We start from the raw sequence: 17,945 nt of genomic DNA, 5'->3' as shown, positions 1-17,945 counted from the left end.
TTATCTACGTGTTGAGTCCTTCAAAGCCTCACTGAGGCACAGTTTTCTTTAAGGAGGGGGAAAAAAATAAAGCATCGATTCTTCTGTGATCTGATTTAGTCCTTTGGCCACTTTTCTGGGTGTTTTTACAACAGTTTCTACCAGTTTGCATTGTGTGGGTATGAGAGCTGCTTGTTGCTCAGGGAAGTGTTGAAATGTTGCTCTTGCATTTGTCCTTTTTTGAGCTTTCGGTGCTAGGACAGGTACCAACCACTCCCCAAGGCTGCAATCTAGATTCTACATACTGGAGGGCCTGCAGCTCTCTCTGGAGAACACCTCTGTCCTGGTGATTCGTTTGTTTTCCTCCTTTGCTCATTTTGTTGCTTTGTTCTCTGTTCCTGCTGGTCCTTCAGCCCCACGCAGATGCTGTCCTTTGACACTGATGGTGGGCACGCCTGGGCACAGAGCTGCCTGTGCCAGGCAGGCAGTGCAACATGCAAAGCTTTACATTGTCTGTGATGCTTCATACCCTCTGCAGCAGGTTGTGTCGCCTGGGCAAGCAGCAGTGACATCCTGAGGGCCTGAGGATCTTTGGAGGCTTCCTTACTGCTTCACAGCTGCCATGCAGCGGAGAAGAGGGCCAGATTAAATGAACTGTGCCAGAAGGTGCATACAAATAACCCAGTTTTTATTATCATAGAATAATAGAATGTGTAAGGTTGGAAGGGGCCATTAGAGGCCATCTAGTCCAACCCCCCTGCAGTAAGCAGAGACATCTTCACTAGATCAGGTTGCTCAGAGCCCCATCAAGCCTGACCTTGAATATCTCCAGGGATGGGGCCTCCACTACCTCTCTGGACAACCTGTTCCAGTGATCCATGACCCTCATAGTGAAGAACTTTTTCTTAATACCCAACCTAAATCTCCCCTTTTCAAGTTTAAAAACATTATTCCTCATAATATTGCTACCTGCCCTCATGAACAGTTCTTCCCCAGCTTCCTTGTAGGCACCTTTCAGGTATTGGATTATTGTTGTAATCACTTTGTCTGGAGAGTTCCAATGATTTTGTTTCTAAAAAGTCAGGCACATTAGCTACTCTAAAAGGAAAGTACCAAGTGATTTCCCTCATTAACAGTGTGTGTTTAGATGAAAGTTTAATTTCGAATGTATACAGAGCAAGTTCTGCACAGGCAGACAATGGTTTTGCACAGAACAGATCTCAATTGTAATGTTTACAAAACAGAAAAATAAAAGGGCTTAGAGTATTTGGTTTTGTCAGCTCAAAGGGAAGATTGGGAGGAGGAGTCTGGAAGTGTTTATTGCTATGGTGTAACTCCCGTTTGGGCTCAGTCCTGCAGTTCTACCTCCTGTTTGTGCTCTTAAGTGACCAGGAAAACAAAGAACCAAGAAATATCTGAGAAACAGCTGAGAAACTTCAACAGGTTGGTTAACTGGGCAACAATACAGGACATCATTAAGGTATAGTAAGAGTGATAAGCAGTAAAGTTCCCTACAGTTGAACATACATCAAAATACAGAAGTGGGAAAAAATAATAATGAAAAAAAATCAACCCAACAACTTGAATTTACATTGAAAATCAAATTTGGATAAAGAGTTTTACAGATGTGTTTGTTCTGGAGTTCCTTTGCAAGAGCTGCAGCTGACCTGATCAGGCAAGAGTTGAGCAGTATCTAATTAAAAATGAGCTATAAACATTCAAGTATCACTAAGCATGGCCTGATTCTGCCTGTCTTCCTCGTGGAGCACGGAGATCAGCTTCCTGATGGCTTCATTACAGGTGGGGAGTGGGGTGCTACTCGGTGCAAAGAAGAGGTACAGAATCAAGGACCACAGCAAGCAGCAATTACAAAGTCAATTACTAACTTTTTCAGGGGTTGCTCAGGGCTAGATTTTTTAAGGGATTAACAAATGCTGTCAGAAACTAACAGCAGGGGCATTGCTGAACCCCACCAGGTGCTAAAATATACCAGTAGGTCCCTAAAAACCTTTAAAAATCTGTCCCTAGAGCAGAGTTTCCTCATTTAACAGGGAAAAAAAAAATCACTTAAATGTTGGTTAATTCATTGAGCCTGACTTTAGGACTCCCACGTTTACACCTGCTCCTTCAGAAGCCAGCACACTTGAAATGGTCCCCGGTGGTATTTATTGGTGTTTATTCCCTGGTGTGGACCCTGTGTTTCTGCACAGAGAGCATGGATGCCGTGTTGCCCGCCCCTCGCTGCCGTGGATAATCCTTTGCAGCCAGTGTGGATGCCAAGAGGCTGCTCTGCCAAATCTGATCTCAAGCAAAGCTCAGCTGGGCTCCGGAGGAGTGGGGACAGTGATGGGTGATACGTGGCTCAGAGCTGAATGCTCGTGTTCACTCTTGTGAGCGCTGGCTACGGGGTAGGAGCGTCAGTGTGCATCTTGCTCTGGTTTTATTAGCAGCATGTCGGGGAATCTAGTGGGGCTCTGTGGATCATGCTGAAAGCAGGGGTTTACAGGGGGTCTGTTAGAAGTGAACTTTTGTCAGGCAGAGCCATGTAGCGGATCCTGCTTCCTTGGCGGGTGACGAGGCAGAAGGTGGTTAATGCTGTTGCCAGCAGAGCAAGTCCAATGAAAAACAGGGCTGTGAGTAACAGGCTGGCCTCTTCAGGACTCAAAGTCTTGCCAAAAAAAGCACCCCCTTTGCTGTCATAATCTGTTAAAAGAGAAGTAGTCCGTGAGAAATCTATGTGTTAATCTGAAGAATCTTAAATGGCATTTTAAGAAATCCTCACCCTTTGCAGCAGTCCCATTTTTTTCAGTAGTCATATTGTTTACTCCAGTTGCAAGTCCTCCTTCCGAAGGACCTTTCCACTCTGACAGGAGAGAGAGAAAAAACATAGTTAAGATGAAAACCTTAATGAACACTCTTTTGTCTTCTGGACAAGTAGCCTTGATTTTATTCAGTTTCTTCTACCTTGTTGCCCTGAACAGAAATCACAATTAGATCAGCACAGCTAATGCTCTGGGCAGCTCTGTGGCCAGGTTGGATGGAGCTTTGGGCAACCTGGGCTAGTGGAGGGTGTCCCTGCCCATGGCAGAGTGGAATTAGACGATCTTTGAGGTCCCTTCCAACCCAAAGCCTTCCATGACTCTATCATTCAGCTCTGCATTTGATTGCTCATTTGAAGTTTCACAGCCTGAACAAATAGGTGGGTTACTGCCCAAGGAGGAAGTTATTTGGCTGTTTGGCATTGTATTTATCATCCTGCTGCTACAGGGTTACACACACATGGTGCGTCTGCTACAAGTGTAGCAAGCACAGCCGGGACCCAGGCAGCAGAAGCTGGATCTAGATGTTTAGTTAAATTATGTTTTGTGGAGAAGATCATGAAGCACTTCTGGCTTTACTCAGAGATGGTGGAAGGGACCAGCACCACCCAAAATGTCTGCCAACCTTTCTTAGCCAAAGGACCACCTATTCTTGCACAGGATGAACCAATCGTTTCTCTGGTACGTCCTGTAACTATCTCAGCTGGTCCCTGTCTATGCAGGAAGGAGCTCTGACAGCCTCGTGAGCCAGCACTGATTGCAGGGAGGACCCAGCACAGGTCTGCAGACCCTCTCACACACCACATGGCAGCAAGGCAGAAAAACAGCTTTGCAGTTCCTTGGTGCACCACATGCAGACGGACAGCGGTCTGCAGGCTGCTGCTCTCTTAGAGGGGCTCTTCAAAAGTACCAACTGTTTTAAAGTTGCAGAGAGCAGCAAAGATTACTGTCCCCACCATGTCATTAGGGATGTTTGTCCTGTCCCTAAATGATGCTAACAGGCCATGGCATTAATGTACAGGTGCTTCCCATTGGTGCACAGCGTTGATGTTAGCTCTCCTCTTTTTCTCCCTGCCTTGACCCCCTGACCTGCTGCAACACCACCTCTGAGCCCTGGGACATGTTTCTGATACTGCACCTGATTTATTGATGGTGTAAGTCGTCTCCATGCCAGCATGGATGTGATCAGCTACGTGGCAGTGCAGAAGCCACGTTCCAGGGTTTTCCGCTACAAGTTCAACTGTCTGGAAAGTCCCAGGGAAAAGGTCATACACATCTCCTCTGTGGTCCTTATCTGTCTGTGGCAAAGCAAAACCAGCATCGTAAGAGTCTTGCCCCCAAGACCCCCCCACTGGCACAGCAATATTACAGTTAGACTTTCAGCTCCTCAAGACCAGTTGAATACTTCTTGTAATATGCCTCTAGTATGTCTTAACCAGAGCAACTGAGGTCTGTGGACACCTCTCATTTAATCACTTAATTAATTAGCAGCAGGACACCCCTCCTGAGGACTTCAAGTGCTGGTTGAGCACGGCATTTCTTTGAAGGACAGATTTTTCAGGTAGTCCTGCCACTGCCAAGCTGTCATACTGTAAGCAGGCATAACTCTCATTTCCTCCCCCTTAGCTTCCCTTACACCCATGGGTAAAAATGTATTTTTACCCAGCTAATCATGTCCTCTCTTAGTGATATTTATTATGTTTCATAACAGGTTCAGAGTGGCACAATCTTTGCAGGGATCTCATTCATTTTGTATTTCCTTCACAAGCAAAACTCCCACCGACCTCAGCATCAGCGCAGGGCTCCATGCCCAAACTGCAAAACCAGGCTACAACCCAGACATTTTTGTAGCAATTTCCTATCCCACTATAAAGGTTTTACTTGGATTAGTTTTACCAACCTTAAATATGAAGGTCTGTGCATGGAAGTGAACTGTATGTATATCCACTTCATTGCCCATTCCTATCAAATACCAGTTCGTCCTATCACCTTCGTTCATCGTTAGACCCAGGAGACTGTTATAAATCTTCCCATTGATTGCTGGAAGAATGACAAAATAGGACTGATTAATGACTGGCCATGGTACAGATGATGATAACCTCCACTTCAGGTACCTTTTGGGCTCTCTGTCCAGGGGGAAGCAGTGCCCAGGCAAAGAGGGGACTGTCATGTGTAGCCTGGGCAAGGATTCTCCATAGTGACACTGTCATTGCAGGGAGAGTGTCATGTTTTTGTTTCAGTTTCCAAACCATCTAACTGTCCAGCAACAACCAGTTTTCTACCTTGAAAAGCATCGGGTGAGTTTTCTACTAGTTGGGAACAAGCTCCTGAACGAAGATGATTTATGCTGAGAAGCTGCATGGAAAAAGAGGGAATCGAGTTGTTGCCTAAAATGGGTACCAGCTGTAGAAAGAGACACTTGCTTTGCCAGGGCTATTTCAGCCCCCATCCAGCCTGTTGTGCCTGGCCCCTGTGCTGGCTGCTACTACAGCCACAATTTTAAAATGCCAACCTTATACCCCTACTAAAAAAGTCCACAAGGAATGCAGCTCCCAAATCACCAGGGGAACCTGGCAGGGCGGCCTCTTCCCATGAGTATAAGATTAAACTATCTTGTTAGAACAGTATCTTGGCTGTGCCTCATGAAATTTTTGTGTTTCCAGCGTTGCAGCCTGTGAAGCTGTCACGTGGCTGGGTGTTTGCAGGCTATGCCCAATGCCTCCTGAAAACAGCTGTGAAAAATGAACCTGTGTCCTCTTGGCCTGCTGCCACCGAGTCCTACATACCGTGCATGCAGTTGCCGTCTTCAAAGTTCTTGGTGGAATTAAAATCATCAGGGTTCTTATGAAGGTATGTTTTAATATTTTCTTTCAAATACCAAGATTCGTTTTCATCGAAGACCATGAACAGAAGGGTAAATTCACGATCAATGTCTTTCCTCAGGCCTCTTTCATCTAGAACTCCTTTCCTGCAAACTACGAGAGGCCCAATCAGACCGCTGTATGTGTCCTGAAATGAAATAAATATATGCATTACAAATTTTCTACTTCATTCAGTTATGAAATAAATAGATATTAGCTACAGATTAAATAGAGATTAAATTCCATTTTCCTATCACATGAGAAGAAATCGTGACTCTTTCTGATTAGAGATATCTTTCCCTCCATGTCCCTGTGTTAATGGACAGGAGCAATGTTTTGCCTTCACCCAAAATCCCTTCAACTGTTCTTCAGGGAGGGAATCACATTACCATGGTGCCTCCCTGGGGATTTCAGCAGATTAAGTTACCCAGGCATGTGCAACTGTTCTCAAAGATGACAAAGCATCTAGCTCTGTAAATCGTGCCTCTAGCCTGTGGTCCTCATACAAATGAGAAGCAGGATCCTGTCAGCAGCATCATGCAAGGCACAGCACTTCACTCAGAGCAACGTAACATTTCATGACCGATTCGTGGTTACCTTGACAAAATTCACGGTGGAATAATAAACCCAAGTGATACAGTTTGGATCTGTTTTACCAGGGCCAGACCGTTCTGGGACGTTCCACCTGTATGTGTTTATTTCCCCTGAAACAGAGAGAATGATTTTAGCAAGAGCAGCTGGGTATTAGAGGCTTTGAAGAGTACGTAGCTGAGATCTGCTACCCTCCTCATCAAAAAATGACCTGTAGTAAAACTATCTGTGTAAGCATGCAGCAATGGGACATGGGCATGATTCTGCCTTCCAGGAAGTCAGAGAGGTTCCAGTGGCATAAATGGAGGCAGATTTCCCTGAGGAAAGGAGGTCTGCAATGAATGGTGGCATCCACAAGCAGGGACTTTGGAGATAGGACTTTCCATCTTCCTCTGTGGGCACAACTTGAGTAGATCAATGATCTTGGATGCCAATACTTGAAGTCAATTGAAGGTGTCAAGAGCCAAGCTCCAGAAAATATTTCCTGGACTTTCTCAGTTGAAAAGTGCACAGAGAAATGGCAGTTGCCTGTGGGATTTTGCAGATGCTGTTGCATCAGTGTATTATCTCTGGGTCAGGAGAGGCGAGCTGAGTATGCACCAACCTGTTGATTGTGACCAACAAGGGAGTCCTTCCCTCTTCCAGCTAAGCCCCCTCTCCTTAACAGTTACTGGAGAACCCATGTTCCTCCACAAAAGCTATCACCTCTGCCATGTCCTACCTGAACAAATTCCCCAACCTCTGATTTGATTAAAAAAAAATAATCTGATGGAGAAATTATGTGTTTGGGTGAGGATTAGTTCTTTACATTGAACACAAGCACACCTATGTTCAGATGAACTGCCAGTATTGTGTCTTCCTTTGTTCTTTTGCTGGTACTGCAGGGAAGGGTAGAAGATATGGTCAACACCTTGCCCTTTTATGTGGCAGAAAAATGTTGAACCCGGCAGTCTGGCACAAAAGTCTTCCAGGGTGACCAAAGCCAAGAACAACTGGGGTTGTTACAACTCAGGGGAAAACAAGGACAGAACAGAACTCTTGGTCATGGTAAACAGCTGTGAGCATTCAGACAAAGGAGAGTTCTCATAGAATTATAAAATATCCTGAGTTGGAAGGGACTCCTAAGAATCATCAAGTCCAACTCCTGGCTCCACACAGGCCCAGCCAGGTCAGAAGATGGGACTGAGTTGTCCAGATGCTTTTTGAACTCAGGCCAGCTCAGTGCTGTGACCCTTTCCCTGGGGAGCCTGTTCCAGTGCCTGACCACTCTCTTTGCAAGTAAAAAGTGAAGTGACTGAGCCTAGTTTTGTGTCACTGAGCCACTACACCCTTTTGATGGATCTTGCAGTAGTGGGTTTTATTGTATGGCAATAACTAAAAAAAAAAATAATGGTGACACTCAAATATGTGATGAGTCTCATGTATATGTGGCAATATGGTTTAATCTTACAGGACAAGCACCTTCTGTTCATTACAGTATGGGTTTATGGTTTATACACTTCAGCAGAGATCAGAAAGTCTTTCAAGACACAACACTACACAAGTAGGACAGAAAACATGAACAAGAAACCCCTCGGTCTCAGAAGCATTCATGCCATAGGGACATACATCAGGGAAGGGTTTGTCATCCACCTGTATCTAAGCTACATGTCATCACCCCATTTTAGAGAGTGGAATGTGAAAAGAGAGCCTGGATATGGTCCTTCAACACTTCCTTGCTTTTTACTCCTCACTTCAGGATGTTTGGAGGCTGTAGAGGGAAAAATCTCCTCTCTACTTAAAATCTGAGACACTTACAGCATCAAAGACTTATCTTTGAAGTGTAAATGAAGCATAACCCCTGAAAAGACTGATAAACAAGAGGAAAATGTATGTTTTCTCCCTTTTTTGAAGCTGGATGAATGGGGAATGGTCAGGGAGAGGACAAAGATGTGGCAGCTGAGAGCTGTTTTGTCTGAGCAGTCTGAGACTGCTACAGATCTGCGCTCTTTGTCATGCCACCCACAGTCTCTTTAGGAGCTGACAGTGCTCTCAGAAGCACAATTTAGCATGAAATAAATCTGAGTGATGTCTGATTCAGGATTTAATAGAACTAGATGGGCTCTGGGAAACCTGGGGTGAGCACTCTAGCCTGGCCTAGGAAGACAACTAGGATTTCGAGATGATGGTGGTGGGGACTGAATCTGCCAGGCATTATTCTTGTTTTGAGGGGCATGTTTTCCATGTTAAATGCTACTTCCAAACTCCTAAGGAAAACCCTGTCCTTAGGTCTAGCTGAAGAGTACTTTCCTTTGGCTTCCTGTCTAATGCAGATCTCTCTCCCTCATCTAAATCAACCCAAGCCTGCTCCCATGTGGACACAGCAGATGTGGCAGTAGTGCTCCCAGCGTTACACCTCAACTGTCGACATTGACAGCTCATGGAGCAAATAACAAAACAAGGGAACCATATAAATCAGCTCATTTTTTTTTCTTCTCCACATATTAATCACAGGTGTTGATACATCAAACTCCAGCAAGGTAGATGCTGACTCCCATTTGACCATGAATTTGGTGGGGTTGTACTGTATCAGTACAGCTGTCTATAGGAAATAATTTCAGTTTCCACAAAGGGTTAGTGCATCAGAATTTCTTTTCATTTAGTTTCACACTGAAGCTTGAAAATACTGTGAAAGAAATTTTGTATTGACTATGGTGCCTGTGTGTGAGTTTGGCTTCTTAGCAGAACATGACACTCAGAAACTGCAGTACAAAAAAATTAATAGGTTTCATTCTATATAAAAAATGCCAGTCCTGTGAGAATTATTTTCCACTATTTTCCTCACCAGAAACTGAGACATGGTTGGTACACATCTTCAAAGACTTTCAAATTACATGACAGTAGCGTTCTGCATGTCACAATTCAGCTCTGAACACAAATGCCAGCTCTGTGTAGATGAAGAGAGGCAGTTAACATTGCCAACTGCACCTCTAACTGTGAGTTTCTGGTTTTGAGACATTGTTAGAGTGTCAGTTGGGAACAAAAGCAGCACTGGCGTACACATCCCTTGCCATGATTGTGGGCCTGCTTCTGCTTTTTTTGGAGGTTGTCCAGCGATACTACATTTCTGTTTCTACCCCTGCTAGAAACAAAGGCTCATTCTCTGCCCAGACATGCTCACTTGATCAAGAACCTACATGTATAACAACACAGAATTGTATCTGAATAAACGTTGGACATATTATGCCTGGAAGAGCACACAGGGATGCGTGAGCTTGGAAGAGGGGGTAGAGTTCATGTGTTGAAGTGCTTTTATGTATAGTCTTTGTAGAACAAAGAAAAAAAAAAGAGAATAAAGAAGAAAAAAACCCAAAAGATCCTTACCAGGGAGGGTAATTGGTGTCTCAGGTTGTTCTTCACAACCCACTTCTTCGATACCATGTGCACTTATCGAATAAGGCCTGCTGGCTTTGTTCTTAAATACGATCAGCACAGAGTCTCCAACCTCTGCATGGAGTAATGGCCCTAAATTAAAACAGAAGATGTCCATGATTAATGCTGCTTTTCAGAATTAAACAAACTTTCAATAGCTTGACCCAGGAGAGGAGCCAAGGTCTTGCTCAAACCCCTCCGGCTGTTCTTTCAGCAAAGCCATCAAAGTGAGTTTCTTATCTTAGCTGATGGAAAGCTCCATATATATAAGATAATTCTTTTCCATCAGTGAGAAGAATTGTTCACTCTGGAGACATGTCTTTAGACAGCTTGGTTTTAAGGAAAACTCTTCAGGATGGTTTCATATATTTCAAAATTTTATTTGTTAAGCTGGCAACAGCTTTTTTTTTTTTTAATTTAAACTATATTTTTACTTCTGCACTGCAAAAAAAAGAACTATATTAACCCCATAAAAACTTGATGGTCATTTTATGACATGTGCAAAATTTTGTCTTTCCCAATTTCAGGTCCAAATCCAGCCCTTAATATTGACTTAATCTGCCTATGAGGGTCTCCCCTGATATGTTCTGAATTTAAGGCAAATCCTGGAATTGCAATTTTGGCATCCTTCCTGCTACTACTCCTTTGGAAATTCCTTATTCATCTTTGAGAATGAATTCTCTAATTTGGAAAGCATCTTTACACTCAGCAGTTATGCAGATTGGGTGTACAATCACTGCAATAGGCATTGGTGTGCCTCATTTTCCACATTAACAAAGCCTGAAAACCTCATAGGTTTTGGAAAGGAATCCTCTCTCTTGTCAGGCTCGGTCTGTGAGCTGTGGGAGCCACTTGCCCAAGATTTCCAAGTGTTCCTCCTCCTCTGTCCTCACTCTGCGCTGCGTGAAGTTGCCATTTGTGTACTCCCTGTAAACCACCTTCTTGTATTTTGAACCGATCAGATCTTCTGCTTGGCTCAGGAAAACATGCCCATAGCTGTGAAATAAAAGGGAAAAGATTAAAAGCACTAAACCTTACATATTTAAAGGTTAGATATGTAAAGGCAGAAGAACTTTTTCACAGTGAGGGTGACAGAGCACTGGGACAGGCTGCCAGGGGGTTGTGGAGTCTCCTTCTCTGGAGATATTCAAGACCTGTCTGGACACCTACCTGTGCAATATGAACTAGGGAGCCTGCTTTGGCAGGGGGGTTGGATGGGACCTCCAGGGGGTTGATCTCTGGAGGTCCCATCCAACCGCTACGATTCTGTGATTCTGTGAATAACTGAAGCCAAACCTTGCAAAAGCAAATGCCATCACCCGAGGTAAGAGGGAGCTGCTTCTCCCTCTGCTCTGCTGATGTGTACAGGGCAGGGCTGGATCCTTCCCCAGCATGAAGGTAAGGTGGGGAATGTATTTTCCCCCCTAGCCCTGGCAGAGGATGTTTTTTCATCGGGTCTGCTCCTCTGGTCTGTCTCCAGCAGAGGACAGTCGCCACCAGCTGTGGAGGAGAGCGCTCAATCCTCTGGGAGCTGCTCTGCCTCCAGGCAGCTCCTCTTCAAGGTGCCCTGCCAGGTTGGCTCACAACATACTAAACAAAAGCAAAAACCGCCCCAGGAACACTGGAGTAACAAGCTGTGTGTGCAACAGCAGTCCTTGGCAATGCTGCAGCTAATGTCTAAACACGCTTCATCACCTCTGACCCTTGGGGTATATTTTCTACCGACCCTACTGTATCACTCCTCTTTACCGGGCACTGTTCCCCTGACACTTCCCTAAGGTCTGTTTTTTAAATATGCTCCTTGTTGCTTTTTGTTTCCATCAGACTGGTCTCAGAGACACCCCTACATGGTATGACCTGGAATGCATACCTCCTGCCCAGGCTTTTTATTCCTTAGTATGGGGTGCAGAGTGTGGGTGGCTCGCCTATGGCTGTTTCTGTGTTCTGACTGTAGCTGCCACACTGCAGTGAAGCAGCCTCCCAACGTCCCTAATACATCTGCACTGCTTGCAGGGGCTCACATCTGGCCAGGAACCTGGGTTTCTTCTCTATGAAAACCAGAGCACTGGGATGGGAAGACTGGGGAGAGTGAGGAAGGGAGGGCAGGGGTTTAGGGGGCATCGCTGGAGGGCTGAGCCAGGGCTGGAACACATGCATGGATTTAGGGACTTGGAAGCCTTCTTGGGCTCAACAGCATTAAAAGAGTCTCTGAGACTAAACCATTTAAAAATGCTCCCCATGAACACCTCTAAGACATCATCACTTTATGAATTTATTTTCTCTTATTTTGTTTGGCAAATAGTGACTTCTAAAAAGCATGAAGCGGATGCTTCTAAAATGACTTCTAAAAAGCTTCATGAGAGGATGTTTCAAAGTTCCCCTTCCACTATGAGTGCATTCCATGCCCACAAGTGTTTTTTCTTTGGGTACCTTTCCTCAAAGCTGCTGATGTTGTAAATGTTCGGTGCTGAGCTCTTATTTGAGGCATAGTCCCACTCCACCTCCTCCGCAGCGATGTAGTAAAGCCTCATGGCTCCTCGCTGCTGCTGGGCTCGGGTGTTATTACGGCAGCTGCTGACCTCATACAGATGTTTCATCCCACCAACAAAGTGATCAAAAGTCCTGCAAACCACTTTGAATGTTCCTGGAAAGGAAAGCACATGACAGTTAGGCAATTTTAAAAACTTTTAAAAGCAGCTTGGCAATTTAGGTCCCGTGCCTTGTACATCTCTGATCTGCCCTGAAACAAACCTCATCCATGATGTGTAAGAAGCCAAGCAAGGGAATGCTTATATCACTGAGAGCCCACTGGCTTTGAAAAATCAAGGGGACTGATGGAGAAACTACTTGATGAAATGGATACACGCCAATCATCTCCTTTAGTCACTACATACTCTATAGTCCCAAGATGTAAGAAGATGGGTTTTCAGCTGATATTCACACACAGGAGTAAATATGCACCCAAGACCCTGCAGAGGTGTGACCTGTATCTCCTATATTACAACAGTTTCTTCAGCTAAAAGCCAAATGTGAATGCAGACACAGATGGAGATCCTTAAGTCAGCAAGTAACTTTTGCTCCATCAGGTAAATCAGCCTGCTCCATCTTCACTCAAAAACCTCCATAAATTACTTCTGAGTTAGAAGCTGAGTTAGAAGCACCAGTGTAAAGAAAAGTGACATTACGTTCTTTGGCATGAAGCTTATCTGGTGTGTTTTCGAGTTTGAAGAAGGTATCACTGTATTATACAGGAGAATTAAAAATATTTTTATGTATATTCTTCTGAAGAAATCCTAAAGACTAAACATTTTTAAAATCCTAGAATACTCTGATGCTGACCATCTGCACAGCGGTGAATATTGTCTTTGCTATTTATTGTATTAGCTATTTAGAGAATGATAGAAATTCCACAAGCAACTTGTTAGCTGTCCGCTGGCTGCTCTGCCATCGAACCCTCAGCTCTTTGGTGCTGAGGCATTTGATTTACAGAGCCTTGCAAGGAAAGTAGCCCAGCCTGGACCATCGGCTGCAGCAGGTGCCTGTGCTCCCCACACCTTCAGGCTCTCCTGCGCAGAGCAGAGCATCTTACCAACTGTTATTCTGGCTGCTTGGTTTCTGCATGTGCCACACCACCAAGATAAGCTCAGGAACGTACCCACACGGTCTGGCTGCATCAGTGCTGTCCCTGACAGATGAGGAAACAAGGCCAGCCCATCCCTCGTTGTCCCTCTCAAGTCGACGGTGTTTCCTTGAAAATGAACCCCGTGCATGTCGTAGTGACTGCCCAGCCCGATGAGGTGCCAGGAGACCTTGTCGTCCTTGCACATGGTCAGGCCTGGCAGGTTGCCAAACAAGTAGCCGTTGACAGCTGGAGAAGGAAAGAGGACAGTTGGCAGCAGGTCGGTGGAAACTCATCACAGACCCTCCTGCCACCTCCCCGGCCAGACTCGCAACTCAGCAAGTCACAGCCTTAGTTACAGGAGCATTTTGTGAAGCAAAACTAACACTGGATGATGCCAAATTAATGCCTATGTGCTATTCCTGTGAACCCTGAGCTGCTACCTTTTTTGTTTTCAACCTATGAAACCTTGACATAGCCCTTAGCAGTGACAGAGCACTTCTCCTCTGAGCTTTTCAGGGTGCCTCACAGACACCAGTTAAGTGTATAAATTAGGTATGTCTTTTCAGCCTGGAGAATGTATAATCAGCTCATTAAGACCATGGAGTAGGCCACAAAGAGTCTGAGCTCAGTTCTGATGGAGACTTTTTATGTGATTTTGACCTTTGATTTCCACTTTTACTTAAAAATGTATCTCTATCTTTCACAAGAGTGTTACGAGGCAAAACACCCTAACTCCAATGCTCTCTGTGATCACTGGGGGAAAGATATTATGGCAGAACAAAACTTTATTATGAGACACCATCTCACAACAGAAGAATAAAATAGATGGGTCCAGAAAGCCCCAGGATTCTCTAGCAATACATGTTCTCAATTCTCTTGAGAAAACTAAAGAGAGGTTATGAGATTTGCTCATGTCTGTCAAGTCAGGAACAACTTGGAGGCAGTCCATGCTGAAGATACTTGCATCCAGAAGTGATGTTTTAAAATATTATTGACTGTTCCCCTAGCCTTTGTCTCTCCTCTGCTGGAGGTGGTCACTGCCCAAGTGGGAGCTGGCTAAGCAGAGCAGGTGAACCTTCATTGTCTGAGTCAAGGCCAGTACTGAAACTTAAATCACCGTGAACATCGGAATTTTCTGCAGTTGGTGCCTGACTCTGCAAGTACAACTTTCTATAGACCTGAGTGTTGTATCTAAAAGCTACACTCCATTCCCTTTCTCCAGGTGTTCTTGGTAGGTGGATGCATTCATTGCTCTTGTGACTGAGGTTTCTATATGCACTCCAGTGCACTGCTGTCAGCTGTGAACAACAGAATCTGCTGACTCATCTTCCTAATGTTACTGAAGAAAAGGTTTCATTAACATCTATTAAATATTTCATACCATGCATTTTGTTGGATTCCTTGAAATCTGCATCATTTTCATCTACTTTTGAAGGGTCTCCAGTAAATACTTCAATATTCTTGTTTAGATACCAGCTGTCATTCTCATCGAAGATTGAAAAGAGGAGGTAAAATTCTCTGTCTATTCCTTTCTGTAGCCAAGAGGGAACCCAAGACATTAAAAACAAAGTCTGTGCAGAATTAACCAAGTAAAAAATGTTTAACAAAGCTTTCTTTCCTCTCAAAATTAAAGCTGCCTTCTTACTAAGTCCTTCTAGAAACAATAACTGGTGCTCTCCCATCAGCCAGTAGGATAAATAAAGTGACCATTAGCAACTTCACTGGTTTTGGCTGGGATAGAGTTAATTTTCTTCATAATAACTAGCACAGGGCTGAGTTCAGTATTTGTGCTGAAAACAGTGGTGATGACACAGGGGTGTTTTCATTCCTGCTGAGCAGGGTTTACACAGAGCCAAGGTCTTTTCTGTTGCTCACCCCACCCCACTAGTGAGTAGGATGGGGGTGTACAAGGAGTTGGGAGGGGACACAGCTGGGACAGATGACACCAATTGACCAAAGTGACATCCATTTGCATATGACATCATATAAAACATATATAGTTGGGAAAAAAGAAGGAAAGGGGGGTACCTTTGGAACAATGGCGTTTGTCTTCCCAAGTCACCATTGCATGTGATGGATCCCTGGGCTGAACACCGGCCTGCCCATGGGAAGTGGGAAATGAATTCCTTGTTTGGCTTTGCTTGTGTGCAGAGCTTTTGCTTTACTTATTAAACTGTCCTGACCTCAATGTACGAGTTCCCTCACTTTTACTCTTTCTATTCTCTGCCTCATCCCGCTATGGGGGGAGTGAGTGACCTGGTGGTTAGCTGCTGTCAGGGATTAAACCACAGCAATTACTTAGGATGGAAGGATGCCTTCATTGCTAACAAGTGCATGGAAAAGATGGGAAACCTAGGAACAAGCCAGAATTCAGTGGAACGATAGCTTCATCTTCCTGACCATCCCCTTAGGTCAGTTTTGCCCTGAGGAACAACATTTGTTTAAACTCTTAAAACTGGTCTGGGAACTGGGCAAATTGGCCTGTATGGTACACCACCACCCCACTGCACAACCCAGCTGTTAGGGACAGGCAGATGTCCATGTTGGGCACCTGAGTCCCGTCGTGATTCAGCGTGTTCTTCCGACAGACCAGCAAAGGACCCACAAGACCGGAGTTGGTGTCCTTGACGGCATCAGTGGCTGAGTAGTACAGATAGGTCAGGCAAGGGGGGTCAGTTTCTGTTGGACCTCCATTTTCTGGAACTCTCCATTTATATGTGAAAGTTTCTCCTGGCTTAACATGGGCTCCTGGCTTCAGATAGCCTGCAGAGAAAAAAATAACAAGCATCGAAGTTATGTGAAGGTTTTATCTTCTTGAATATAAGCGTTACCTGCTGACTTCTGGGGAGTTGCAGCCACAGCTTCAGCACCATCCCTTACACTTACGCTATGGGGACGGAGTCCTATGCCATGGGGACAACCAAGCCCATTCACTGCAGAACAAGTTTAGCTGCTTCACCCAGACACCTTCTGACGCTATCTGGATTATCTGGATTCATTCAGACGAGACATGTAGAGTTCATCCTTGTGCTTAAATGGCTTCCTCTAATGTTTGTAGCTTAACTGCCTTATAGTGAGATTCATCTGCGGCAAGAACACAGGCTCAGGCTTCTCATTAAGCACCAACAAGCCATTACCTCAGCGAGCAGAGCTGCAGCGCTGGCTCTTTAGAAATTCAAAACAAATCTGATCCTGGTAATCGTTTCCTTTTGATTTTGTAGCAATATACAGGAACCTGTGACAGAGTCTCCGGAGGGCGGCTGCTATTACTTTTTTGGAAACTACTTGTGAAGGATTTGGGCCATTGTCTGCTGCTGCTGTGCACTGGGTGGATGTGATGCCACTTGTGTCATTTAGCCACTGTAAAAAAGTGTTGGCAGCCACTCAGACAGGACTTAGAAAAGGGACTTTAATGTTGTGAAAAGGGGTCAGCCCTGCACCCCCTGTAGAAAAGAGGTGTTAAGTAAACTTTCTGGTCTTTGCCAAATCAGAAATGTTGTTTAACACTCAGGCATCCAGTGGCTGGATTTTCTCTGCACAGTCAGGGAAGTCTGGCAGCAGCAAACTGCACCAGTCTGATACTCCTCTCTAATACTCTATGAGAATCCTCTTAGAAACTTAGACACAAGTGAAAATAGCAGTATTACATATGAACACATCCTATTTGCCACAAAACACAATACAGAGTGCTGCTTCAACAGTTATCTGACACTACTGGATTCCTCCTGCAACAGTGCTCAACAAGGGCAACATTTATTTGGAGCTAAAACTCTCTGAGATGGCGCAAGTGTCAAGTGGAACATGGGAGAGCTCAGTACTCCTGAGAGCACAGCTGAACAAATGCATAAATGTCTGTAGGTATATTTATGTACAGTATTTTCACATGAATGAATTCCACTCAGACAATGCCTTTGAAAAAACATTTACCTTCAGTGTCAATCCACAGCCCCTTTAGGGCCTCTACATGTATACACACATGTAGATGAATAGGATGGAAACCCAAGGCACAATGATTACAAGGGAAGAAGGGGCAGAAATGAGTCTGGAGTCAGATTCCTCTCCAAAGACCCAGAGATGTGCAGCACACACTATTGCTGGATTGTAGGATTGAGTTTGATTTTGCTCCATGCCAAAGCATGAAATGCTGATGGGTGGTATTACTGGGGGGCATTAAATGAAAACATGACAGGATTGTGAGCAGAAGGAAGCTGCACATCCATCAGGGAACTGCATCAGGCATGAGTGGCGTTAGGATGTGTGCAGATAAGTCAAGGCTGAACTCGAGCCAGGTGCTTTGTGATGCACTGGGGCCTGATGGCAAATTTCTTGTGATGCAAGGTCAGCAACTGGAGACAACAGAATTTAATAAAGCCAGGCCTTTTGTATTGATTTCATTGCATGGTGTTATGAGTTTCACATGTTGACCTAATTCCTTCGCACAGTTCTCAAAAGAGGGATTATGTGCTGTGTGTTTCTTTCTGATGTGTTGCAGTGGAAACAAAGCAATTTAGAGAAGAAGCCTATCGTTCTTTGTACTGCTGTGAATGCAGCATAAACCTTTTCAGATACCACGATATTATCTCTGCAGACATGATGGATGGGATTCAGCTCACCTCACTTGAGCCATCTAAAACTCAGTTGCTAACCCAAACCATAGGGTTC

The 17,945-nt window shown here is 44.6% G+C and overlaps 1 protein-coding gene across 1 annotated transcript in view; it reads right to left on the bottom strand.

Annotated features, from left to right (window-relative positions):
* Positions 1-2,479: 2,479 nt before the first annotated feature.
* Positions 2,480-17,945, bottom strand: part of HEPHL1 (hephaestin like 1) — a gene marked incomplete at both ends in the record, with an annotated part of 32,588 nt that continues 17,122 nt past the window's right edge. Inside the window, 11 exons of the mRNA XM_084260071.1 lie at positions 2,480-2,682; positions 3,937-4,096; positions 4,699-4,838; positions 5,585-5,807; positions 6,257-6,363; positions 9,614-9,754; positions 10,518-10,657; positions 12,092-12,305; positions 13,317-13,529; positions 14,665-14,815; positions 15,835-16,046. Coding sequence (XP_084116197.1) covers positions 2,480-2,682; positions 3,937-4,096; positions 4,699-4,838; positions 5,585-5,807; positions 6,257-6,363; positions 9,614-9,754; positions 10,518-10,657; positions 12,092-12,305; positions 13,317-13,529; positions 14,665-14,815; positions 15,835-16,046 — 1,904 coding nt within the window. The remainder of the gene's footprint in view (positions 2,683-3,936; positions 4,097-4,698; positions 4,839-5,584; positions 5,808-6,256; positions 6,364-9,613; positions 9,755-10,517; positions 10,658-12,091; positions 12,306-13,316; positions 13,530-14,664; positions 14,816-15,834; positions 16,047-17,945) is intronic.

The sequence above is a fragment of the Gallinula chloropus genome (assembly GCF_964237585.1).
Source record: "Gallinula chloropus genome assembly, chromosome: 1".
NCBI lineage: Eukaryota > Metazoa > Chordata > Aves > Gruiformes > Rallidae > Gallinula > Gallinula chloropus.
The sequence above is the reverse complement of the archived record's forward strand: the minus strand, read 5'-3'. Positions and strand labels throughout refer to the sequence as shown.